Here is a 27,365-nt window from a genome sequence, read left to right on the forward strand (position 1 = left end):
ACTACTTCAATTCAACTCTTGACACTCGCTTGCTGCTGTTGCGGATGATGTTGCTGCTGTTGCTGTTGCTGCTGTTGCCGCTTCCGGTGGTGCCGAGCTGGCCTGCACTGGCAACACTCATCGGCAGGCTGCTGCATCGGTTGCTGTTGGCCAGGACGCTTCGCGTTCTGTCGGTTGCACATGGCCCGGTTACATCGCTTCCGGTTGCAGTTCAGCTGCCCATCCTGTGAAGAGTACGCAGAAGAGGGACGACATTAGACACCAAGGATCACGGGCGGTGTGGTGATGGTTAGGCTTACCTTGCAGCGGCACTTGATGCACTTCTCCTCGCCGTGTGTTGCCAGAATCGGATGGTACTCCTGGCCATTCTCGTAGATGTTCTCCTCGTAACGGCAGCCGCCGGCGGCTAGGATGGCCTGTGGTGAAGGCGTAGTATTCACTGAGGTACCCGCTTCGTCGTACTGCACGTCTGGTCGGGGTACGGCGGTCTTCTTCGGTATCTTCGGTTCCTTCACCTGTGGACACACCTTGCAGCAGGCCTTCTTGTCTGGTCGGTACGCGACGCGCTCGCTGCACGGCAGCGGCGGACACTGAGCACGTGCGCACTTCACCTGCAGCGAGAACACCTCACAGGTGCAGATAGTACACGTCTCATAGCCACTCGGATGTAGGTACGGGTGCCAGGTGGAGCCCGCCTCGTAGAACTCTTCACCGAGCTGACAACCACGCTGCGGCCCTGAACTGCTGCTGCTGACGGTTGTCACCGGTGCGATCGCTGGCAGGCTGTTACCGTGGGGCGTCTTAGGTGCTGTAGACAAAAGAACACACAGTTAGTGACGTTAACAGAAGACAATCTCTAGACATTGTAGAGCCTCGGGCGTAGACTTACCGGAGCAGGTTGGACAGCAGTCACCCTTTTTGTGTACGATGTCCTCCTTGCGGCAACGTAGCGGTGGACACTTGATCTTCTCGCACCGGTACTGCTGGTGATCACAGGAGCACATCGTGCAGGCTTCAACTGCGCTGCGCCACGTTTCACCCTCATCGTAGAACCGACCGGAGTGGAAGCACTTGGTCTCGCTAGGTGCGATCGGGTGTAGATCATTGGCGGCGAACGGATCCTGTGGAACCTCGTTATCAAGCCCACCAGTACAGTGGCTTGGTACACGGGTAGCAGCTCGCAGACGAGCTCGCAACAGTGGATCACTGGTGCTGTTCGAGCGCACCTCGAGATATATGACACTGGTCTCGAGTTTGGCGAGCTCTCTGGGTGGAAGTCCCAACTGGAAACCCTCAAGCTGGTTGCCGGAGAACTCCTCCAGCAGCCGACGGCTGACAGGTGCGTTCGGTGCCTCCAGCGGTAGTTCCTCAAGGTACAGCTCGAGCGGATGGAACGCACTTGGGATGCCGGCAAGCGACACATCATAGTGCAGGCTACACTCGTTATCAACGGCCATCCAAGCGAGACCCGTGGCGTGCGTTAGAGGCTGGAGGTCGGCAGTACGGCGCAGCAACACCGGTGCAGCAGAGTCACGTGCATCCGCCACCTGACGGGTCACGAACTTACCGTGCAGCATCGTGAGATTCTGATCATTCGCGACCTGTATCGCCAGCTCACCGGCGTACAACGGCTCGAGGATGCGTGGACCCATGCGGTCGATCACACCTGACGCATGCTCACCGGTGAAGACGCGTGTCAACGTCTCCAGTTCCGGCTTCCGCTTGGCGCTGTCATCGACGAGTGAGAGGATGGGACTGGAAGCACCTGGCAATCCCACCAGATGGTGCGTCCGGACGTGATACACAAGCGCACCCTCCTTGTTCTGATACATCCAGGCAAGTCCGCTTGCGTCACTACGCGCGTCAACTCCGTGTGAGGTGAGCAACGTCTGGAACACCTCGCACGCTACCCTACTTCTAACTGGACCGTGCAGACGTAGTATATCCGGTTGTCGGCGCGACTCCACCGTCAGAGTCAGCTTGCCACGCGTCAGCAACCGCAGATCAGCAACCGAGACGGGTGAGGACACCTCCAGCACGTTAATGTCGTGGGCCGGTTTGCGCACTCGCTGGACATCCTCCAAAATTAGCTGACGTTTGTCGAGTGACTCGAGCCGCACGCTCAGCGGCACGTCACTCACATCGTCCGGTGCGAACAGTCCGTTCAGCACGATCGTCAGATGAATCGAGGAGGTTACGCCACTGCTCGTTGACACGATCGCTGTACCACCTGCTCCACCCATCATGTCAGGTTGGGTGCCTGGTTCCAGCAGCGCACTGAACAGCTCGTGTGCTAACGCTGGGTACTTTGCGATCGGACCTGCTATCGCCAACTCCGCCTGATGTTTGTTACCCCATAGCAACACCACACTGACCAGCTCATCGCGCAACAACCTGCGGTACTCGCGGGCAACTCGACGCCATACGCCACACACCTTACCGGTGCCATTTTGGTACGCACTGACACGTCCTTCTTCCGATGCCAGCGTTAGCGTGTGCTCCTCCAGGATGTTGCCATTTGCGTGCACGAACTGGATCGAGCGTGGGCGAGCCGCGCGTTCTGACACGTAGAAGCTGTAGTAGAGGTTCTTCTTGTGGAAGGAGAACCGCCCGGTCGCGATCACGTTCTGTGGGTTGAGTGTCGAGTACATCGCGCTCATGTCGTCCTTCTTCAGAAGTGACGAGGTACGTCCAGTCAGCAGGGCTGCGAAGTCTGCACAGGAGAAGAAAACCATGGGTGTTCGTTAGTTCCGTGAAGCTGTTGCATGCAGTCGATGTCGGTGTCGGTGTACTTACGTTTGCTGCGTTCCTCCTCCTCGGGCATCGTCGCCTGGGGAAGATCTTGCACCACGTCAGGACCTGTGGAGGTAGAACAAGAGAAGGAAAGAGAACCATGTAGTGGCACGCGTTCGAGATAAGATTGGCACCGTAGGGTGCTGTGTTAAAGGCGCGATAACGATCACCAGACGATGGGGATGAATGAGAGGGGGGAGATGCCCAGGCGTGACCTGAGGGGTGTTGTGACTTAACCAGCCCTATTCCCCGAACTCCGCGTGCGTTTCAGGATAGATCCCAAAGGTGGCTCCTTCTAGAACCTCACCTTTTTTTTTTTTGCTCCCATTATCTGCTTATCTATAGAGCACGTTAAGGACGTAAACGTTCGCTCCCCCCCCCCCTCCCCCCCTCTGGCGTGTATCGTCCCCATACCCCACGTCCGGTGCTCAGTTACGCACACACTCGCTTATCAGACTGTTGACAACAGGTTGAGGAGGCCTCGCGAACACACGAGAAGCCTCGAAAACTCGCTCTCCTCTAGGCCTAGGGAAGGGGGCGCCAGGAGGTGCTCGGGCTGGGGCCAAGATTTGCGATCCCCTCTCCCACACCCCCTTTACCCATACTACGCTTATTGCTCTTTGGAAAAATGCGATTGATTGGTGTTGAACCAACCAACTTGATGACTTGAGCCTCTCGAAGACTGAAAGGCATGAAATAGGGATCGCAAACACACACACACACACACCCATACAGTCGCACCTGTCATGGGCTGGTTGCGAGGGGCAGGTTTTTGCGCGCTAATTCCTCCCACCCCACCCCTCCCTCCTCCCTCTCCCCTTCCCAACCCACCCTTTCCAGTTCTTTGACAGGAGCTTCTCGCTGAGTAGGCGGAGTAGGTGTCAGGTTACCTTCCGGGTCACGGGCTGCTGGCTGATGGTGGTTGCGTCACCTCCTGCCATGGGGCCACGGCAAACCCCCGCCCCCCCCCACCTCCCTCCCATCCTCCCTTCCCCTCCAAAAAAGGGTGTTTGTCTACCTGTCTGAGGTGAGTGCGCGCGCGCGCACGCTGTTTATTTGCACGATTGGAGTCCGGACAGGCCTTGTTTGCCTGCCTGCCTGCCTGCTCGGTCCCGGGGTTTGCGGTTTTGTGGTGTGCTGCCTGTTTGAGCGGTCCTGGCGCACACACACACACACACACCTTGTCCATCCTCCCCCACGGTAACCTCCCGCAAGCAGGCAGGAGCATCCATTCACAAAAAAAGAACCCCCAATCCACCCAACCAAGCTGAGATCTCTTCACCACAGTTCGTGTGCGTGCGTGTGTGTGGATTGTTAGCGCGTATGTGTTTCTTCGTGGTGGTGCTTTTTTTTGCTCTTTTTTTTTTCCTTCTCTCGTTCGCCTTTTTGGCGTCACCTCACTGAAAAACAACCCCGCGGGAGTGGAGGTGTCGTAAATGGCGCTATCTCTATCTCAGTTTGCACCACACCATCCCGCCCCTTCCACTCCCTCACCCCTCCCCCCTCCCCCTTTTCGGACAACCCCTCCCTTGGCGCTCGCAACCCTATCTGGTGCGCGCTCTTGAGCTGTTTGACGTTTTGCACTGGCGCCGGTCGCCGTGTGGCGCGTGTGTGCGTGCACGAGAACCTGTCAACGCCGCAGCAGCCGGTGGTGGCAATCAGCCACTGCTCAGGGGGTCAGCAGCACGGACACCCTGAGCTCAATGTGGCGCCTAACATCCCCCCCCCCCCCCTTCCACGATACGCACCTTTGCTTATGAGAGAGGAACAAAAAAAGCACGCGGTTGGGTGCAGGAGAGAAGAGGAGGGTAAGGGTTGTTGTCGTTGTTGCTGTTGTTGTTGGTGCAACAAACGCCCGCATTGTGATAATGGCGGACGTTGAGAGAGAGAGGCTAGAAAATACCCGACATTGAAGGACCGCGAAAGCATATCGCAGGTCCGGAACCGACCTTTTGGAGGATCGGTGTTAGGGTAGCTAAACCTTCCCCCTCTAAGGGAGGGGGGGTGCGTTTTAGGGGTGTACGCACCCGGGAAGGGCACAGTGGTGTTTTAGATAGGAGCGGTTAGATTAGCGGAAGGAGCCATAACACGGGCGAGCGTTTCGCTATCAATAATAGCATGTAGAATTATAGCAAAAAGAGAGCAAGAGAGAGAGAGAGAGAGAGGGTGAGATGGCACACACGCACAGAGGGGAGGGGGGGGAAATCGGTCGAGGTCACGAAACGGCGCCATCAGCCGGTCTATCAGCCTTTTTCGCTTTCCCCACCAACCACACACCCGTCCCTGCCTCTCCCTCTCGTTCTTACGCACACCACCCAGCACACTTTCGCCATCTCTTTCACGACCAAACGTTACGTAATGGAGGACGGCGCGCCCTAGCGTGCGTTGTAGTTCGAGTTTGCAAAGGAGAGGGGTTTTGCGTATCATCCCCTCGGGTTGGGATCACGCAGCATAAGGGAGGGAAGGGAGGGAAGGAGCCTCTCGGTGCTTATCGGTGAACTCCACCAGGTGGCGCTCGCGTGACACAGACACACGCGGACGCGTGACGTCGCGGAAGTCAAACCAGCTCAGTCGGCTGGCTAAGATGGCGCCAGCCGCTCAAGGATCCCGACTTCCGACTGTGCGAATTCACCCCCTTGAAATAGAGCGGGGGGGGGGGGGGGGGGGGTGGGGGGGTAGGGAGCAACACAATGGCCGTCCGGTCGGTCGTCAGTCGCACACGGGCGCTAATATCACCACCACGAACGGACTCAACCTCAAGGCTGGCTGGAGGCGAATGGACCTAATTGACCATTGGGGGGGGGGGGGGCGGGGGGGGGGGGGGGGAGAGGGTGGGGGTGATTTGTAGGGGGGTGGAAAAGGGTGCTGATATCACTAGCCCAGGGCGCCCTGACAAGGTGATAACGATTGCGGTCAACAGCAAAACTCCACCAGTGCACGTAGCGCCGGTGCTACTGGAGTCGAGTGGGTGGCTCGTTAGACGTACTGCAGGTTCAAGGGGGGTGAGGGGGGGGGGGGTGGGGGTGGTACCAGGAGCACACGGGGAGGGTGAGAGTGAACTCATAAAAATTTGTTGCTGATTCGCCGGCTGGATGCTTTGCTAAACCTTCTGGCATCGAGAGCGAGAGAGCGAGAGAGAGTGTAAAAAAACAGTGACTTGCTGGGGGTAATATTGTGTTGATGAGGCAGGGGGGGGGGGGGGTAGATGAGGAAGTGCGGTTGCGGGGGTGGAGGTCAGTTAAAAAGGGCGCCACGAAGGTGGGGTGAACTACGTTCGCGCGTAAAACTCGCCTGACGCGCGCAATCTGCGAAAAGGAGACGCCTAATCGCGACGTCATTGCTGCTCGGGGGGATGATTTTGAGATTTTGCGCGCATTTTTTTTGCTCCTGCTGCTGTTGTTGGTGTTGTTGTTGTTGTTGTTGTCTTCTTTCCCACCTCCCCTCCCCCGTGGGTTCCCAATTTCCCACCCTGCTGTTAGAGCCTTCCTCGAAATGCTCGAGACTGGGCTCGTAAAAACCAAAAAACAAAAAATAAACGCCCCTCAAAACGCGCTTGGAGATCTGAGCTCTGGACAAGGATGGCTGGGACGCGGACCACCGTCAAGGTGCAGTACTTACTTTGGGCATCTCCCGGACAGGTCTTGCAGCATCTTCCCGGCAGCAGGATCGGATCGTCGCAGGTCGGTTTCGGGCACTCGTTCTTGATGTTGCGACACTGGACGCGACCTACCACGCGGCGTTTCTTTTGGAACTGCCGATAAGAGGGCACGAGAAGGCGAGAGAAAAGCGTGAATTAGTGAGAGGGCGAGAAAGCACGCCGTCTAAGCGTGCGACGAACACCTGCGAAGGGCCACGTGGGGGGTCTTTCGACGCGCGATGGCGAAAAAAAAAAAAGGACCACCCAAAAAATGGCCACCACACGGGCGGGGGGCAAAGCTTTTCAACACTTACCGGGACGCATTCACACATGATGCAGTACATCACACCGAATGGGGGGCCCAAATCGGCGAACCAGGTCGTATGCAGCTCGCGGATGGTCTTCCCAAACTGGCACTCTGTCGAAGGAGAGAGAGAGAGAGAGAGAGAGAACATGAAGAAAAGCGTTGGAAAGAGCGAAAAACGTAAGCGAAAAAGAAAAAGGCACCGGCGCTAGAGAAAACTGCTGAAAAACGGCTCGTCCCCGTGCCAAATGGGGGAGCAAGAAGAAGAAGAAGAAGAAGAAGAAGAAGAAGAGGAAGAGGAAGAGAGAAAAAAACACAAAACTCATCAGTAGCAGTAGGAAAGAAAAGGGAACACACGAAGGCGCCAGCGCCTTCCAAACACCCCCCCCCCCCCCCAGCAAAGCCCGACTCGCCCGGCGGCGTTAAAACAAAACCGAAGGCAAAAAACTAAACGTAAAACCGGTACGGGACAGGTACAACACCGCGGAAGGTGAAGGAAACCGGGCGAAGATCGCAACATTGGGAGGCAAAATAGAACGCAACGGATAGGCGGGAGAAGAAAAGGGGAAGCTGGCAAAAGAGTGCGCAAAAGAGGAGCAAAGCAAACGAAACCAAACACAAAGAAAAAGCAAAACAAAAGAAGAACAAAAAAGATTAGTTAACAACTGGCGCCACCAATTTGCGCGATCGCGATCGATTGTGTGTGTGTGTGTGTGTGGGAGCGGGGGTTGTTTTTTTTTGCTTCTTCTCTTCTGGTGTTGTGTTGTAAAAAATAAAAAAAAAACCCAAACACATAACAACAGCAGAAAGAAGAAGAGCAAAAAAACATCTCCCAAAAAAAAACTCAAAAACAAACGTCAAAAAATCGAAACACAACAAAAAATCGTTTAAAAAGGATCGCTTTTTTGCCACCCCCCCTTGCACCCTCGTGTCGCCTATTTCCAGCAAATAAATCCCCCCCCCCTCCCCTCTCAAGTTCCCCTGTTTCCTCCCCCCCCCCAAATGGACACTCGCTCGATCAGGTTCGCTGAAAAGAGGAGAACGCAGCGCTCCTGACCTGCGCCTGTTCGCCCGCGCACCACTTAGATAATTATCCTGCCTGCTCGCTTCCCCTCTCCCTCCTCCCCCCCCCACTCCCCTCACAACCCAGACCCGCTTTGTGCGCATGCAAATGGCAGAAAAGACGCGACCAAAGAGGCGAACGAAAAAAAAAAAAAGAACATCCCCCACACACACGAGCTGCTCCTTCTGACGTCTGCGTTTTGTTTTTATCTTTTTCTTTTTCTTTCTTCTTCTGGCTGTTTAGAGTTTTGCGTACCGCTTGCCATCCCCTGTCCCTTCGCCTCGCCTCCCTCCCTTTTGCCGCCCCATCCGCTGGCATTAAATGTCGCGCTTCCCCACCGGATCGATCGATCGCTATTTCGCATTCATCATCGGCGAACTGGAACCGAATCCGAAACAACCCCCCCCCCCCCCTCCCGCTCTTTACCCTCCTGGCGGTCCGCCTCCGTAAGCTAATTTATGGTCCCATTCATTCGCTTCCCTCCCCCCACTAGTCTTCCATCAACCTTTTCCATCAACCCCCCTTTTGGGGCCGGAATTATGTAAGTGATCGAATGTCAGCGAGCTCGCGCGCGTCGCAACGCCATGGGAGATAAAAATATGTCCGGCGTTTTGTGTGCGTGTGTGTTTTCTGCTCCTCCCCCCCCCCCCCCCGTTCGGGGAGGGGGTGCTTTTTTGGGGGTTTGCCTTTTCTGCCTCACGGAAGCGGGAGGAGCGAGAAGCTGGAGCTGCTGCTAGTTTCCTTCCCACCTTGCATGTAAAGCAATTTTCCGAGGGTTTTTGAGGGCCCCTGGCGGTGGGTTTGTGATGTAAGAGCGATTTTGCGCGATGGCGGAAGATCAAGGTTAAGCCCCGGGGGTGGTACCATCCCCCGTTTTGGGGCTGGGGTGCTTACACAGGGTGACCCATTCTGTGTGGCCAACGGTCCGTGACCGGGATGGTGCCCGGTTTAGGGTGAGCGAGTGAGTCAAATTTCCGGACCATCGTTGCTGCGCACTCTGACAGCTCACGTCAGCTTCACCAGCTGTCAAGCGCAAGTCGAGCGATGACACATGGCGTGTGATGCGTGCGTGCGTTTGTACCGATAGCGATCGGCGGGGGTGGTGGAAGAGTGCACGGGCGGGTGGGTGGGTTTTCGACCCCTTTCCGTAACCCTCTCGCACGCTTTCCCTTTAAAACCCACCCCGCCTCAGTAAGCCCGGGTATCGCACTCAATCATAATGGCAATAACAATAATAATATCTTGATCGACATCGTCCCTCTCGTCTCTCTCTCTCTCTCTCTCTCTTCCCACCCCACCCACAGCTCAGGCTCAGCCAGGAGATGAACAAGAAAAAGAAGCGAGACAAAAAAAAAAAGAGAAAAAGAATTACGAACCACAAATCATACGCCAATGATGCGCAAAAATAGAAAATGATCTTCTCGGGTGGGTTTTTTTTTGCTCCTTTTTTTCGCGTGCCGGCTGTTGTTGGGGCGCGTGCTCACCCACCGATGCCCGAAAAGCAGCTCGCATTCCCTCCCCCCCCGTAGAACCCTCTTTCCGCCAGTTTCCCTCGTTCGCTCATCTTGAGGAGGGTTGGCTTGCAAGGAGGGCGATGCTGCATCAGCTTCTCGCTCTGGGGCTGGGTTTGCAACACGAGAGTGTTGCCAGACGCACCCCACCACTTGCTTCTCCAGACAGCCCCCTCCCCTCCCCACCAACAACCAGGTTGAGAGGTTGGCGGTAGGTCTCGTCAATTAAAGGCAATCATATGCATTAGCAACCAATTCAACTCCAATAAAAACTGAATCTCCTCACTCCCATCCCCTCCACCACCTCCTTACCCTGCCTTCTGCCATTCTCCCCCCCCCCCCCATCACCCACCGCTGAGTCCCCCGCACGCAAACGGGGCAAGACTGTGGCATCGAAACGATCGCGGTCCCGGACCATCTGGTGGCAAATGGCTCCATCGAGTCTCAAGTAATCGCCTCCACATCAACCCCGCCTGCCCTCTTCCTTCCCCTGATACACCCATCGATCATCCCCCGCATCCCCATCGCACCACTCGTGCCTTCGGACGATGATGATGATGGGCCAGCCGGTTCTTGCTCCTCCTACGCGATTAATAAATAAATAAAGAAATATGAAGCACCCCTCCCCCCTTCGCGCCACCCGCTGGCGTCACCCTGTCACCCCTCCCCCTCCCCCCGCTACACCCGCAACCCTCCCGCCCATCCAGAAAAGGTGCGTACGATGCGCTGCTTTCGCCCATTTCGTGCTCTCGGGGTGTGTGTGTGTGCCTGTGTGGCTGTATTTAATTTCACCATCCCCTTCCCTCTTCTCCACTTCTTCTCTTCCCACAACCCGGTCAAGCTGAAGAAGATGGGGCCCACTGGCTCTTCTATTTCGCCATCGCCATCGCCATACGACGACGAATTCTGCAACCACCCCCTGTGGGGGTGGTTTCGTGCATGTGAGTGTGTGCGTGCGTGTGTGTTGGTGCTCCTTTGGTGTTCATTTTGGTGCCTACTCGCCGAATTATTCCCATACCGCTTCACACACACGGATGATGCCATGGTGCGGGAGAGGTTCGGTGGGAGCGTGCGGAGGGGATGTTGTCAGATTTGGAGGGTGGATTTTTTGTTGGTGTTGTTTTTTTTTTATTTTCATTTTGGCATCATTTGACTGAGCTTACGAAACAAGCAGCACGCGAAACAGGGTGACCTGGGATGAGCTGGCCCAAGAAGAGCGAGGTTTCCCTCGTAGGGGTTGATTGGGTTGCGGGGGGTATGGGAGGGGGAGGGGGGGGGGGAGACGCTAGCCGTTTGTTTGATATTATTTTGCATCCCCTGGACAGGCGGGTGAGAAGCGGAAATTTATTGCCCGCGTTATGTGCGCCGTTTTTGGAACCCCCTCGCATTTTTCAACCACCCTCCTTGCTTTTTGAGGGTGGGGGGGGGGGGGAGTTTGGCGAAGGAGGACGATAAGTGCAGAATGCATGATTGATTCCACAACCAATTAAGGTGACGATGATGGCAGGTAGGTGGAGAAGGTCTGCGAAAATGACTGCGAACCGATCCAAACAAGGATCATCCCGCCTTGAGCCAGAGATCAACACCAGCAACATCGGAGGCGGAGGAGTAGTAGAACGGCAACAACAGCAACATATTGAGGGTGTACGAGATAGAGAGAGAGGGGAGGAAATGGCGAATAAATATATTAACCATCTCAAAACCTACGCCCGGACGAGCTGGACGCTGAGTTGGTGCGCGCGTCCTTTGGTTAGCTTTTCTTTTTTTTTTCCCCACCCTATCCTGATCTTTCTCTCTCTCCCTCACAGAACATTCACGCACAGATATCACTGTCTAGCTCACTCATTCCCTGGCGTTGCCGTTAGGCCGCAAAATCGAACCAAAACAGACAACAATGCGTTTTGTGTGGCATCTCTGGGGAGCTGAAAGGGTGCAAAAAGAGGGTAGGCAAGGATGCGCCCCAACAGCTACAGAGAGAGAGAGAGAGAGAGAGAGAGAGAGACAAAAAATGACGAAAAAAAACCCGACCAGCAGTTCAACTAAGTTTCCAAAAACCCCCCCCTGTGACCGATGATATCATCATTAAATTAAACTAAACGGCTCTTTCGCGCGACAAACCCCAACGAAGAAGCGTCCTCCCTTGCCGCCTCTCCCTCGCACCCTTGCCTACTTCTCACCCCCACCCCCTGGGGTGGCTGGGGGTGGCTCAGAACACGGCGAACGTGCTCTCGAGGGACACCGGGTGGGTGAATAAAAATAATAATAAAAAATCTTAACATCTGCTTGGGGCAGGTGGGCGAATGGCGGGGGGGGAGCCGTCTGTGGATGCTTCTCCGCTCTTTCTCCCTCGTCCCAAGCTCCGTAGCAAATTTCGCACCCTTCTGGGGTTCGCGAGACGCCTCAAGACGCTTTGAACCTTGCACCCGAAACAACTTCTCGTTTTTCCGCACCCTCTCAAGAGGGGGGGGGGGAGTGGGGGGGAGAGGTTCCCGACGCACGACAGGAAACCGAAAGAGGCGTGGGGCTTTATTTCGATTTTTCCCCCCGCCTCGAACCTCCCGCCCACCGCTTTGTAAATGTAACCAGAAGTTTCAAGAGCCGATCGCGCGATTCTTCAATTCTAGCTCTAGAGCGGCTCCTTCCTGCCTTTTGCCACCCTTCATCCACTGTGAGGGGGAGAGGTAAGTCTCCCGGGGGAGGGGGGGAGTGGGAACGCTTTTTAGCATAAATTTAAATTTAACAAATTTCATCTCCCGCGCAGACGCATTCATTTTCCAATCCGTCATCCATGTTGGGATTTCGGGACCCCTGATTTTGTGCCTTTTTTTTTCCTGCCGTCCGCTAGTGACTGCTTTAACTTTTTTTTCTCTGTTGTGTTGGTTGCTCTTTGCTTCACCCACCCACTCACCCACCCACCTCGACAACCCCAACTGTCTCGTGTCGCGTTTCCGATCGGATCCATTTTCCACCCATTCCGTGTGCCCCTTTGGGCTCTTTCGATCGAACATTCGCACGGGTTTGCATTTTCACCACTCCTTGTTCACTCTCTCTCTCTCTCTCTCTCTCTCTCTCTCTCTCTCCCAACCTCCCAAGCACCCCACAGAACCGGAAGCATCCGTCAACGGGGGCACTCGTGGGGAAGCTAGGCCTTCAGGTGAGTCACGGAAATGGCGAGGAATCCAAAGGACGCAGGGGGTGACAGCGGTGACGGGGCGCGTGTCGTGTTTGCGGCCATCTGTCACGATCCTTGCACCAACACCTTGCCCCAAGTGGGGGTGGGAAATGTTCTTTTTTTTTTTGCGGAAACGATTAATTAAGCGCGTCTAAGCCGCCGACGAGGTGCTAAAAACGACCCTCTGTGTGTGTGTATTCACCTCCACAGCCTAGCAGGTCTATCGCCCTACTTCCACCTGCCACCCACCCCCCCCCCCCCGTCGTCCCCCGCACCCATCAGGTTGAAGACCGTGCGCGCGCTTTTGAAGTTTTTCACCACCCCAATCGAAAACGCGCGTAATTTACGACCGCACAAACAAAACTGACACTCGATAGGGTCACAATATTTGGACAGCGGTACGGTAGGGATGATGAGAGAGAGAGCTGAGGTGGAAGAAGCTTGGGCTTGGGTGAATTGGGAAGGGAATAAAAAAAGAACAGAGCGTGGCCGAAGAAAGAAAAATAACCAAACACAACTCACCTCCCCCGGTGAAGGGGGGGGAGGGTTGAAAAGGGGGTGGTTTAGAAGGGTTGCTCCAGAATCGGGCGTAGATACATCGCGCATCAATCTTCGTACCGCGCGAAGGCTTGCGAGGGGTTGGTTGTTGGGAAAAACGGGGTCGTTGACAGTTCGATAAACAGCTTCGGCAAACGTTAACACCGGTGGGTTTTGTGGAAGGGGGTCAGGGGAGAGGGGCTTGGTGGAGGGAGGGGAAGGAGAAAGGTGGAAGGAGCAGGTGAGGAAACCGAACGCGAAGAAAGACCCGCGAAAGAGAGCGAAGAATGAAGCGAGAGGAGGAGATAAAAAAGGCCCGACGAGATGCGCCTGTTTACATTACGGATTCACCACTTGGTAGGAGTTGAGGGGGGTGGGGGCGCTCGATTGGGGTGGTGGAGGAGAGGGGGAGGGGCGGGGAGATAAAGCGGAAAGGCGGGGAGAGAAGAACAAGACGCTAGATTACGTCCAGCCGAGGCGAGACCGACTACACGAGACGCACTGTCTGCCAGGGACTGCACCGGGCCGTTCGGACGAAGGGCGTTTGAAGATGGAGAATGGAGGGGTGGGAAGTAGGTGAAAGGAGGAACGGAGGGCTACAAAACCGGCCCACAAATAAACCAGACCCACGGCCTCCGCCGGCTTTTCCTAAGGAGTGAAGAACCACCGATTGGAATGCGGACCGAGATATCTGGAAGGGCTCAGCTAGACCTGCTGGCGTCTCGGAGGCATCCGGAGGTGGAGGTTGGGGAACTGAGGGAAGGAGAGAGAGAGAGAGAGTAGGTTGGTCCGGGAGGGGGGAACGCGGAACCGTATCAAAACCGGAAGAACATCCTCACCCAACACCAAAGAAGACCACTTGTTGCCGCTTCCTTGGAAAGGGTTGCATTGAAGACATCGTCCCTAGGGAGTTATCTCGCTTTCTCTCTCTCGCTGTATGGAATGGGTTTTCTGTCTCTGCATCGATGCATTCCTGATGCAGTTGGCGGTTGGACACACTCGCACACACACACAACCACACCCGCGGCCAGGCGTTCGAATGGCCGGACGTGCAAAAATGCGTGTGAAACGGTTCCACCGATCGGCGAGAATCGTGTATCATCTCCATCGCAGGTACTACTGCAGCGCGTGTGCAAAAAAACAAAACAACGGTAATGACGGTTTCATGTTCTTGCCAAGCCTTGGTAGACCTGCCCCGAATGCCACCATTGGTGTCTCAAAACCAACACACAGAAACCCCGGCTCATGCAGGGACACGAAAGATCGATTATCGAAGCATGGCACCCTTCTTTTGCGGACATACGTGGGATCGCCCATAGGACGGCAACTTCCCGACGGGATGCCGTGGGAACGGACATGCGCCATCCAAGACCCGGCCTCCAGCCTACCCACCACCGCCGGTTTGCGCCGCCATCACCGAAACCTGGACATTCCGCGCGACGTCAGTAAGTCGCCGCAAAAGTGATCCAAAATTCCTCACTTGCGCGTGTGACGTTTTGCGCAAGCACGCCATCGGCCGGCACTCGCAACCCCCACCCTTATGGGCGTGTGTACGCGTGTGTGTGTGTGTGTGTGTGTCTGACGGGGGTTTGCAAAAATAGCAACCCGCGGTATGCGGTTGAACTTTAAATTGCCGCGAAGTCAATTCATGTCGCGCGCGCTTCGATGCTACTAATTCTTCGTCTCACCCTCCACATAAGCGCCGGGGATTTTTTTTTTGCTCCTGCTCTCTCTCTCTCTCTCTCTCTCTCTCTCTCTCTCTCTCCCTTCGCGGACACCCCAGTCGGAGCTGTCGAGGTTTTTGTTGTCTCGGCGTTGGGCGGCTTCTAGTGCGTGCGTAAGTACACCCGTAGAGTCGGGGTGGCTCGTCTTAGCGGCGACATCTTAGACGGCGACACGGACGTCAACTGTTCGGTTGATGCAGACGCGCAAGATCAAAACCCCACCGCGTGTGTATGTGTGCTTCTTCCCTTAACGACGGCTGGTTGCGAAAAAAGGGGGCGTCTCGTACTCGTGGTTTTGAGTAAAAAATAAAAAAAAAAAAAAGAAAAACCAGCAGCGCAACGTGAGGGTGTGAGGGGAAGGGGGCGGGAGAAGGGAGTTCTTCCTGAATGGGGGAATACCACCCCCACCCACTGGGGTGGTGGTTATGAGTTTGTCGATTTTATGACTATCGTCGAGACATGCGACTTCTTGCGTCGCCATTTTATTTTATTCACTTTTTTTTCTTTTCGTCGTCCCTCCCCCCCCCCCACAGCTGTGCACTCGATGGTAGTAGACGCAATTGCACATTCCTCCCCCTAGCACCCCCTCCTCGCCCCCTCACACTACCCCCCCGCTTCAGCCCAGACAGACACGTAATAATGGTGAGGCGGGCGTGTAGAAAAAAGAAAAACTAAATGAAAAAAAAACAACCAAATGAATGCGCACTGTTCGAGGCGTGGCGCTTGCAGGCGCCAGATTAAGCGAGCTTTGGAGGGTGGCCCTTTCCCCGCTCGGCAAACCCCCTTAGCTACACCCCTACAGCTTCTTTCGTAAGGATTTCTCGTTCACGTTCTTATCCTTTCCGAATACAGCGACCTACGCAGTTACAAGCAGAAGTTTGGATCAATAGTGAGGGCTGGGGGGGTTTGAAACAGCCCTTCTCCTACCTGAGGGGGGGGGCTCCTCACGCACTAGGAGACCTCATCGAAGTAGTTCGCCATCGGCAAAACTTTACTAAAAATAGTCTAGATATGGGCGGAGAGCGCCAATGCGTTCCATTTGCGGCACACGCAGACAGGACGGTTCACACACACACACACACATACATGCGGAGACACATAGCCCCTTTTCGTATTTCATCCCCCATAGCATCCCTTCTTCACTTCCTTCCCTTCTTCAATGTGGGGTTTTTTTCTTCGCATCAGATTAATTGGATTGCGGTGTTGTCTTGTTATTTTAAAAACCGTGCCGGGGGTTTGGGTGTGTGTGTGTGTGTGATGACACTCGTCTGCCCGTGTCTGGTCGCGTCCCACCGGCGCCCGGTTGTTTTGATTGCCTCCCCCACACCCGGCCGTCCCTTCGCCGGAACCCTCGCATTCGAACTGACAACCCAAATAAAATAATTTACAAAAAACACACACATTCCCTCGACAACCCGTTTACGTTGGCGCGTCCTTGCGTGGCCATTTTTGTGTGCGCCATTTTTTTCGAGTGTGCGGGGGTGAGGGGCATCCTTTAACCCTTCCACAGTGGCTACCTGATCCTCGTTTGTCTTCACCGACCACCGACCGGATATCCTTGCGCGGAGATTTCCACTGACATTTGCGGCACGGGGCAGCAGGCGGATTGCATGGGGAGAGAGGGGTAGAGGGGGCACAAGAGCGGCAGGTCATTGACCTATGGTTCACCCACAAGATCTCCAACAGTGGCTCCCGCCTCCGAAACGCCTTTTTTTTGTCATTGAGTAGATGATGGAGGCGAAGCAAAGCAAAGCAAAAAAAAAGGCAAGAAAAAAGAAAGCCAATCCTCACACAAACACATATTATTACACACCAACCCCCCCGGCCGTCCTGACCTCCTCCCACACCCGCACCAGCAAGCCGTGGTCGTCGATCATATCGATTCGAGCGATGAAACCACCTCCCAGCGCAGGAGATGAAACCCACAACCGGTAAGTAGGCAAAAACGCCTCCCAACTCCTCCGACAGGTATGTGAGACCCCTCCCTCCCCTCCCCTCCCCCAGTGTCTTCCCTCTCGTCTTCTAGCCCCTCTCCCACCCTGGATGAGGGGTGTCGTTTCACGCACCAAAGGCAAGGATGCCTTCCTGAGGCGTCTCTTAGCCTGAGGGTTGCCAGGCACATCCTAACTGGCTGCGAGCTAATTAATTGAACCATTTCCAACCCCCCCCCCCCCCCCCCCCCGTCAGGCCGCCCACTCGCTCTGGTTCACCCGCGTCTTGCCCTACGTGCGCCCTCGGGTGATTAGGGTTGGCTGCGAAACGACGACCCGCTCCGTTTAGCTGGCGTCAGGTCGCCTCCGTAATGGAGAGAGAGAGAGAGAGAGAGAGAACCTCACTGTCCGAGGTGGTTCCGTTACGGGTGTTTAATTGCAAACAGGAGAAGAAGAAAAACTGGAAAACCCGTTTTCCACACGGCCCACCCCGTTGGTGGCAATTTTCGAGGTTACGAGGAAGCGTGGCGAATTTGTTTTTTTTTCGTTGTTTCGTTTGCTTTTCTAAAGTGCGACTCAAGTCGCAACAAAAATTTCACCCCCCAGTGATTTGCGGTTATTGTGTCCATGCGTGTAGCGCATTTGCGCAGCCTTGCAAAAAATGTCCGCACCACAGAAAGAAAAACGGTACTTGCAACTCAATATTGGTTCGTTTTTTCTTTTTTTTCATATTGCGTTTTTTTTTCGGAGTGCACCCACTGGGTGGTTTTCATCCCTTTTCTACGCCCCCCCCCCTCCCCCCTTTTTGCTAGCCACCAACATCGGAGGACTTCGTGGTGAGACATGCAAATGAGCCGCTGCGAAAACGATTACGGAACGTTCCGTTAACGTTTCCGGTTACTCCTCCGGCGTAAAGGTGTGGCTGCGTCGAGCAAGTTCGTCGTCCCAGCCAGTCAATTCCGGGAAGGGCCACCGTGCGGAATGCACCGACGCCATACTGGAAAACCGTCCACCGTAAAAGGGACTGAGGACTGAGCAAAAACTCGAGAAACTTCACCAACGAAAGCCGGACACCTCTGCATCGGATGGAATCGTTCGTTTTTTGTGCGTGAACAATCCTCCGAGACCGGGTTCACTTCCGGTGGCTTAAGGGTGGTACTTCCGAGAAGCTGTGCGTCCTGCGGGAACGTCCTACCGAACGGAGACGAGCCGCTCAGAAGGGACGATCAAAATTCCGCCAACAAATTGGTGCGGAAATGCACGCAGCGAGCATTATGCGCCTTACCCCCGGGGGTTGAGGTTCGTTTGCGATGGTTGGGTGCTGAAAAATGCAAGCAACAAAAACAAGAAACAACCGCGAGGGTCCCGGACATCTGGCGTGAAAGAGAGTACACACGGTGAGCTCAGGTAGGGCGGTGCAGGTAAACCAACCACCTGGGCAGCAGCCAGATCTCGGGGAAAGACCGGCGGACGTGTCAAAAATGGGAGGACGACCTTTCAGGAGGTAGGCTTAGATTCATGCCGTGCCGGTTCCCACGTGCGAGACGGACCCGAAAAGCCAAATTGTCTACGACCCAGCGGGTCTGCGGCGGGACAAAGGCAACCCGTGGGCTGACCGAAGGTCCCTTCGCCTTTCCATCTGGTTCCCGAGTCCCGTCGGGGGTTTGTCCTGATTCATGTCCCGATAATCGACCGAAGGCGAGCAGGGCATCGAGAATGCGCTGGCGTTCAAATGTCTAAATTACGCGTCCAGCTTTGGCTCCGCCCGGTGAGGTTCCGCACGCGCATTCGCTCGGGTTCGACCATATTTATGTGTGTTTCTTTAATTTTATTTTCCCGACAAAAAGCCCACCAATTGTTGAAAGTCAAAAATGCCGGTACGAGGACGAACAAAGGCGTACACACCGCGCAACGGCGCACGAGAAAGCAGGGAACGAAAAAAGAAAGACCAAAAAAAAAGGCGACCGAACCGAGAACACCGAGAACACCTTCGCCTCGGGACGACCGGCGGCAAAAATAAGCGGAACAAGAGAAAAGATCTATGAAAAGCGGCTGCGAGGGCGTGGGAGGGCACGGTAGGGGAAGCGCGAAATCCCAGGCCCCCCGGGGGCTTAGAGAAATTATGAAATATTTTGACGCTACGTGCTACCTCCTGGTTTGGCCGCCACAAAGCTCTCTCGTAGTATTCTGAGGATGGTTGCCTCTTGGCGGCATCGGCGAGATGGTTGTCAGTGAGTCACTTACATAACGCGCACCATTCTCAAATCGGGTGTCGTGGTCAAACTCTGGTTGATACCAAACAAAAAAACAAACAAACAAAAAAAGCTACACCAGAGTCACCCGAACTCCAGGGAACTCCAGGAAATAGCGCCTGAGGTGGGAAATCTTCGCGTGTGGCAAGCGCACCTTAAAACCAACCTTGGACCAGACAAACCCGACCTGAGGCGCAGCACATGAGCCAGTAGTTGAACCCTTTCATGTCCCTTTTAGTAGCATGGCGCGGGCCCTTAAATGGCGCACGTGAGCGCGTGCCTCGTGGATACCCCCAAACATCTATGGGGCACGAACCGCCGGGCCAGCAGCCGAAAAGAGGTGTGGTTCTGCATTGCAACACACACACACACGCGACTTCTCTCCTCCTGATCCTTTCCCTTCGCCTTACGCCCTTCGCCTCCCACCCCATACGATCGCTTTTTACAGAAACAGCAAAAGGGCACGGGCCCGACACCGAGGGATGCGAAAATAGATATCTCGTGATCGGCGACTGACGTCCGCCACCGCGCGAGGTACCTCGCGATGGGCGTGGACCATCGTCACCAAACGCGACCAACTTTAGTGGACTTCCGCCCTAAGATCATCCGATGTGCAGAATGTGCACCGGAAACATGCCGGAAACCCGCGACATCCCGGTGGCATTCTGGATCCCAAAAAGGTGTTGTGGGGTTGTGTGCCGAATGGAGTGTGTCACGTACCTGCAGGTCTGTTGCGGCGAGCTCCCTCATCCTCGATCAGCAATGGATGCCGGCGGGCTGTGACCGGTCGCGATGCGAACCCGATCAGCATCACCACCGACAGCCACAGGAGACAAAGTGTCGCGTTAAATTTAGCCATTGTCGGTCGCTGCGTATTGTCGCCTCTTCTTCGAGGTTCCGCGGGTTAGATTGGCTTTCTGCTTTGCTTTTTTTTTTTTGCTGCTGTTGCTCTGTATTTCTGTGCTGTCTGCTCCACCGTGCGTGAGTACTAGCTGGTACCACTGGTTGCTTCACTGGTTCGCGCTTCCTGCTGCGCCACCAACTCGCCTGACGTTCACTGTGTCTCACTCGCTCACTGTGCGTTTATTCTGAGTTTTGGCACTCGCAACAAAAAAGGGCAACAAACAAAAAAAAAAGACTCACAAACTGCTGCTCGTTTTTTGGGCTTCCTGGGGCCGCTCGAAGCTTTTTGCTCGACTTTCGCGCTCTACACGTGCTGGCCCAGCCTCATCACCGGCCGTTCAACATTCGTACACCTCACCTACACGTCACTGGCACGGGGCTTCACGGTCGCGCACTCCCGCACAACCGTTTCACAGGGGCACACTCTTCGCGGGGGGATCACACTGCACTAGCCCTCACAGGCTCAGGTCATTCGCGGCCACACAGGTCCGTCGCGATCGTGGTGCGCTGTATCGCAGAGAGTTGGATGTGGATGTGGAAGAAAAGAAACGAGATACGAGATGTAGTACAAGCACGCCCACCATACTAGTCGTCAGGGGACTGGTGGGAGAAATTTTGGGACAACTTGGCTCCGGTTGCGGTCTTTCGGCACTTCTGCACTGGGCGGCTTCTGACGAGCGACTGAACCGTCCTGGCGATGGCGGTATCCTCAGCACGGGTCATGTACGCTGTGCACGGACAAACCACACACACACACACACGGCTAGTGCTGCGCATACGCATACCCCGCCGTGTGTGTGTGGGCCCTTCCCACAGGAGGTACCAAAGAAACGCGAACGGGTGGAATTCTGGAGGTTGCTTTTGGCTTCTGGAGGTTGCCTTAATTATGCCTTTCCCACCTCTGAACAGCGATCGACGGCTTCAGCCCTTACCCTGAGGTTGGGAATTCCCTCTCCTCCCCCCCCCTCCCTTCCCCTGGCCTCACGAGAACCACCGTTCGTCCGCTGGTCCGCTGAAGACCTCACCGCGCCAGGATGCGCTTCTTGGTTCAATCGTTCAAAGTCCGCGAATTTTGGGAAATTGGAAAGTCTCGCGACACGAGTGGGACGATAGGCATACTCACGCACCTAAGCTGAAGTCCGGGGAACGAGGCTCGTCCGGCGCCAGCGGTGCCAACGCGTTCCCTTTGGCCGCACCGGCGCACACTCTCCCGGTCGGGTACTTCCGCTTCCTGCGCTTGCGGGTGCGCTGCTTTGGACGTTGCCAGCGGTACGAGGTGTGACTGCTGCTGGAGCGTTGGCCACTGCCGGTGGCGTTCGTTTCGGCCGTTCGTTCGATCGTTCGTCTAGCGGTGCTGCTGCTGCTGCTGCTGCTGCTTACATCTTCTCGCGATTCGCGGCCAGATACTGCGGTGATGGTGCCGTACCAGGTGTTCAAGAAGAGACAGAAAAGAAGCAAACAAGGGTGAAGGTGTTTGCGTGGAGATGCGTGTCACACAAACCGCACGGGATGGAGAAAAAACCCCCACACAATCAGGACGTTTTCCTCAAGATCCCGTTTGCTGGCACTCGTCCTTTGCAGGATCCAACCCTCCCTGCTTTGCATATCCCCTCCCTCCCTCCCCCCAAAATGCGCAAACCTTGTATCCCTGCAGGAGGAGCGACGAAATCTTGCGGCGCGCTGGGCGACCACAGAAACCGCGCGTTTTGAGTTTTGAGTTGATGGTGCGATTACGCCGCAGTTGCTGACGTCGGTTGGTTGCTGGCGGCGTACATGACCTGCACCAAGTCGGCACCGGAGGGTGTACGACTGGGCTTGCAAGGTTTTGAGGTTGATGAGATGCGCCGCGACTCCGCCGGGAAGGTGTTGACTCGTCGCCTCACACCAGGACAACCCAGGTGGAGGACACCTTGCTAGCCCGGAAGCTGGCCCTTACAGCGCGACTGGTGGTACACTTCCACCCTCACACCCCTTCCCACACACACACGCACACACCGTCACACACACGCACACAGATGCACACGGAGCGCGCGCGCGCGCCAACCGACGGGTTGTGGGTCGTAAGCGAAATGATGTCTTTAGCTATTTTTCCTGGCGGTTTTTCACCGCGGTTTCTTATTTTAAAAAGGGTTGTTTTGTTGGCCGCTGGCTTTTTTTTTGTTTGCGTGTATGCTTTCCCGCCCCCTATTCCGCTATTTTATTGCTCGCGACAAAACTGACCAACACCCATGGTAGGATGGGCCGCCACAACTGCCACCCGACAACCGAAAAAGGGAGGTGTGTTTGAAGGAACCGTGGGTGAGCGGGGGGGGGGGAGGACTGAGGCTCACGACTCACGACGAAGTTCCCCTTCCGACGAAGCACGCGAAATTGGTACGCGAGTGTTAAACGGGGCGCGAAACACCACAATGTCACCACAATCACTACCGATTCGCGCGGTGGCGAGTAAAAAAAAAATATTTATATATATGCAAAAAGGTTTATATAGACAATGTGAAGAAAAAAACGCACACACACACACGCGCGTGGAGGAAAAAAGGGCGGCCGATTTTTCGCGATTCGTAAAAGGGGTGCCTGCCTCGCTTAAGATGCCGCTTGTTCAACCACTCTGCTCTGCTTTGCTCTAGCGCGTCCACTGGTTCGCGTTTCGCTGCACTCCGTTCTGACTCCACCGAACAATCGCGCGTTTGTGCGATCCTCTCGCTAGGGCAGTCGTACCTTTACGCCGGTTCGCGTGTGCGCTCTCGCTCGCGCACTCCTTCTCTCTCTCTCTCGCTCTCGATCTTGCGCGCTCGCTCTCTCTCTTCTTGCTGTGCACGAGCTACTGCACTTGCTCTCGCTCTCACTTCACGCTAGCCGAGAGCACGACGAGCGCTTGTCGGCGAGACGCATGCTGTCTCTTTCTCCGCTCTCGACTCGAACAAACGTTCCGTCTCACTCGCGCACGCTCCCAAACTCTCCGCTCTCTGGCGATCTTGGTCTGGCGCAAAGCGTGATCGGTTTACGCTCGTTCGTTCGGTTCCGTTTGCGCACGCTCTCTCTCTCTCTCTCTCGCTCTCGCTCTTTCTCCCGGTTGTGTATTAGGGGTGGGTTGTTTTTTTTTTGTTTTGCTCTCACCCTCCGTTGCACATGAAAGAGATAGCCGAGAGAGTGATGCAAAAAGAGAGAGAGAGAAAAAAAAACGTAAACTGCATCCGAGACTTCATTCAACGTCTGGGCAGCAGCGGCCGGTTAGCATGCAAAAGGCAAACGACAAAGAAGACAAATCAGCAACCCTAGCCTGCTTTTAGATGCAACTGTCGAAAGGGGTGTGTTTGAGAGAGACAGAGAGAGAGAGAGAGAGAGAGAGAGAGAGCGTGAAAGGAAGCGAATGACGGAGGACCAGAGTGCACTTAAATAGTACATCTCGCCCCGTCGGTTCGATCAAAACGGGATGTTGAGCAATAGATATGGGGCGGGAGGGTGGGGGGGGGGGGGTGATGGAGGGGAATGAGGGGTGGTAGTAGTTGATCAGCGGGAAGGGAAGGGAAGGGAAGGGGCTGGTAGAGGGGAGTGTTAAGACGCGAGACGTAATTATCGACAAGCGGTACTGGGGACACTCGACTGGGGGTGTGATGATTTTCCGTTTCAGCTCCTCCTCCCCCCCCACCCCCTTTCACGCCCCCCCTTCCTCCCCACCCCACCCCACCCTCGTCTAGCTCATTCATCTTTTTCCTCCACTATCCTGCGGAGAAACAAAACGTTCCAATCAGTGCACGTTGGGCTTTTCCACGCGTTCGCATGTCAGCAGGGATAAATCGCTCCCTCTCGCTCTCTCTCGCTCTCTCTCTCGTGTGCGCTCTCGTTCGCTCGTGACAGGGGCGAACCAATTGACAAACGAAAAAGGACACCACATTTTTTGTTGTCGGTGCTTCTCCTCCCACCGTTGCATAAACTCGAACAGGATTAGGAGCCGGCTGCGTTCGGCTGTCAGAACGTGCGCGCGCGCGCGCGCAAATCGAACCGGATTGAGTGACGTTTCGACGCAGAAAAGCGAAAGAGAAATGGAATGGATTGGGTGAAGCGTGTGTGGGGGTTGTTGAAACAAAAGCAAATGGCCCACCAAAGGGGGGGGGCGAGCGCTAATCACCCTTTAATAGCTCGAACCTGCCCTCAGGAAGCTGGCTCTCGTGGGTTTGGAGAGAAACCGAGAGTGAGCCCGGTTTCGAATGCCCCCAGCGATGGCGGCGTGACTCACGACCGTGTGCTAAGTGTTGCGGGAGACACACACACGCACACACACACACACATGAACAGCTGATTGAAGGGAGCAAAAGCCACCCCTAAATTGGGGTGGATCTTTTGAGGAGGCTCATTTCCAGGTTTAGGTCGTCGTTGAAGCGAGCCAGCGCTGACTCACCCCACGATGCTCGTAAGGGCCGCTGGCTGTCCTGTCTAGATCGTTCCACTGTACACCACCCCCCCCCTCCCCCCCCCCGCTCACCCCTTAACCCCCCCCCCCCCCCCACACTGTTGGGTCTCCCCAAAAACGCTAGAAGAAACATGCCCGAGCGATTAAAATAAGACCGACAGAAGAACGGCCTGTCCGTCCGTGTCATGTGTCGTCCCGTCCTTGCGAATGCTAGGAGAAGGAAGAGGGGTGCGGGAGGGTGGGAAAACCTCACCCCTCGCCCAACACCACCGTGATGCGACCTACCTTTATGCGAGTTGCAAATCATTCGCGTTGCGCGCTGACCGTTCCCAATGACAACAACGGGTGCTTGGGTTGTCTTTTTTTTTTCTTCTTCTTTTTTTTTGGTGGTGGTGGTTTTGCTCGTTTGATAGTGTTGCTGTTGCCGGCGTTGACACTACCTGGTGCGAAACTACAGCTTCGGGGTTTTGTTTTTTTTTTTGCGCGCGCGCGCGAGCGGATGATAAATTATCTCGTTTCGCGCGCGGTTCACTCGCTCGTTCTGTCTCGCTCGCGTTCTGGTTCTGCTGCTGCTGCCGCTACGCCCCAACAACAGCCACCCTGTTTTGGGGTTGTGGAAAGCGGCCGGGTCAGAGGGGCGGTGGGGGAGGTGGGAGGGTGGCTCACAAGGGGTGGTTGGACACGCACACCAGATCACACACCCCGTGCACCTTTTTCGCGGATCGCACAACTTTTTCGCTCTCTCTCTCTCTCTCTCTCTCTCTCTCTCTCTCTTGGTGCTCGTATTTCGTTTGTGTGTGTGTTTGTGTTTGTCTCGATTCTTTTCTACCTTTTTTTTCTCTCCTCTTCCTCCACACTGGCCTTCCTTCGCACAACGATTTGTTTTTCGCCTGCTTGATTTTGTGTTTAGTTTAGTTGCTCCTTTTCTTTTCTTTTCTTTTTTTTTCTCTCACGCTGTTTTGTTTTCTGAGGGGGTTGCTTGTTGTTGTTGCTAGTCGCTTCTCACACCAAACGCTCCACCACCACCCCCTGCCCGGTGGGGCCCGCTCTTCCGCGCCGGAGGCTGGCGGTAGTAGAAAAAATCGCGATCCTTAAATGTAGTTGTGGTTGTCGTCGTCGTCGTCGTTCGATATGCGTTCGATCTTGCCGCTGCTCTCGCGTTTCGCTGCTAGTGGGCGGCTAAAGTGGGAAATGAGGAACAGACAAAAAAAAGATAGAAGAAGAGAAAAGAGAGAGAGAGAAAAAAAGTTAGAAAAGCGAAACGGAGAGCGAAGAAAAGGAGACGGCAAAGGAACACGATCCCGCACACAAGCGCACACCTACGAGCACAGGGGGGGGGGGGGGGAGTGAAGCGTGGAAAACGCGTAGTACGAGTGATTGGGAGGGGAAGGGGAAGGGGGAGGGGAGGTTGAGGAAGGGGTGGGATGAGAAGGAAAGGTTTTGTGACAAATGTGGCGATGAGATTTCGAGCGCGAGAGAAAGCGACCAAAGGAGGTGTAAGGGGTGGTGGGGGGGGGGGGGTAAAATCGAGATCTGTGCGGATAATCGACGGCGCCCCCCCGATCCCACCCCAAAAGGTCTATCACAAACACACACACACACACATGACGATAAAACGCAACAGAACGGTGTTGTGTGCAATTAGGGACTTCCCTCTCTGTCTCTCTCTCTCTCTCTCTCTCTACCTCCCACCCCGGTGTAGAACTCACCCTCCTCCCCTACCCCTCCCCCCCCTCCCCACCCAAAGATGGCCGCGCCGATCGAAGACTCACCGACGCCTTCAGCAGCAGTTGCGCCGAGGGCCGGCTTGTCGAAACCTTGCCACCGTGCGCAATAGTGACCACTAAAAGCCGCCCCTAACGTGACACTCACTTCTCCCAGGCCAACACCGCGGTACTGGAACTGTCAAATGTTGCGTGGTCCCGCGTGGCGCGATTTTGGAGGCAACCGGGAACTTTGGAAAACCCGTGCCACAGGGGAAAACTGGGTTTTTCTTCTCTCTCTCTCTGGGTTGCCTTTTTTAGGACGCTTCGGGACACCCACACTCGCGGCACTGGGCACTTTTGGACTGGGAGTTCGAGGGGTTTTTGCTGGTTTATAGTGGGGCGTGAAACGGCAAAAAAAAGGGCGACGTAAAATTGCACCGTAATTACAGTCGCTCCCTGGGCAAAATAATAATCAAACAAAACAAAAAAAAAAAAGGACACACAAACACACGCACGGGAGTCAGGACACGCCAAGGGGACCGGTCGTCGATTGTCGGTTGCGTGGCGTTGCTGGCTCCACAGCTCAAGCCCGTAATCGTGGTCGTGATCGTGCTCGTCGCGGTCGCGGTACATCACTAGCCGGGTGTTGCGGTTCTGCTCGTCGGTGGCTAGCAGCAGCTACTGCTGGGGGTGTTTTTTTTTTGTTTTTTTGCGGACCCGGTACGCGCGCTTTTGCGCGGCAGGTTTCGAATGTTCGGCGGCCGCTACGCAACAGACACCCGGTTGGTCGGGTCGCGAGAACATCACACAGGAAAAAAAGAGCGGAAAAAAAGGCAAAGAACCTCGACAACTACCGGTTGTACGGAGCGGCCAGGAGACGCGTGTTGTAGTTGTGGGGTTGCGGGGGGGGGAGGGGAGGGGGAGGGAGGGAGTAGAGCTGCTGCATCCCCTCCTCCCTGCACATATCCCCACTTGTGATCGCCGTTTTGGCGACGCTGCAAGAGACGTGTCTGAGTACAACATAACGAGCTCTGGCGACACCTCGCGGTGACTGTGGAGAGGGCAGGGGTGGCAAGACAGCGGGGGGGGGGGGATGACGGCAAGACACTTGCGCACGCGTACTACAAACGTGTTGCTCCCCCCCCCACCCCCTCCATCCGTGCCTTATCACACCCTAACCTCACTTTCTGGCGGTGAATGCCGCACATACACACCACGCCTGATATAGATTCCTGAGGCGAAAATGTAATAGCTGCCACCTCATCGACACCCAGCGCGGTACATTTGGCAGCTCACCCTCCTCCCCCCCCCGCACCCATCCTACCCTCTCGTAGCAGCTGCACGAACAGCTAGTACGATGTGTTCTTGGCGGGGGGGGGGGTTTTCTAGCGAGCGGAACAGGTGGAGTTGTACTCGCGCGT

General features: G+C 55.3%; 1 protein-coding gene across 1 annotated transcript; it reads right to left on the minus strand.

Moving 5' to 3' along the window:
• Positions 1–26,314, minus strand: LOC128729245 (dorsal-ventral patterning protein Sog). The gene is made up of 10 exons (XM_053822910.1): positions 26,011–26,314; positions 24,524–25,417; positions 20,955–21,233; positions 19,645–20,334; positions 6,745–6,848; positions 6,412–6,544; positions 2,797–2,859; positions 890–2,713; positions 300–808; positions 1–224 (listed from the first exon to the last, which is right to left on the minus strand). Exons 4-10 carry the CDS (start codon positions 19,781–19,783, stop codon positions 12–14), a joined length of 2,985 nt encoding a protein of 994 aa, XP_053678885.1. The 5' UTR covers positions 19,784–20,334; positions 20,955–21,233; positions 24,524–25,417; positions 26,011–26,314; the 3' UTR covers positions 1–11.
• Positions 26,315–27,365: the final 1,051 nt, after the last annotated feature.

This window comes from Anopheles nili, chromosome X (assembly GCF_943737925.1).
Source record: "Anopheles nili chromosome X, idAnoNiliSN_F5_01, whole genome shotgun sequence".
Taxonomy (NCBI): domain Eukaryota; kingdom Metazoa; phylum Arthropoda; class Insecta; order Diptera; family Culicidae; genus Anopheles; species Anopheles nili.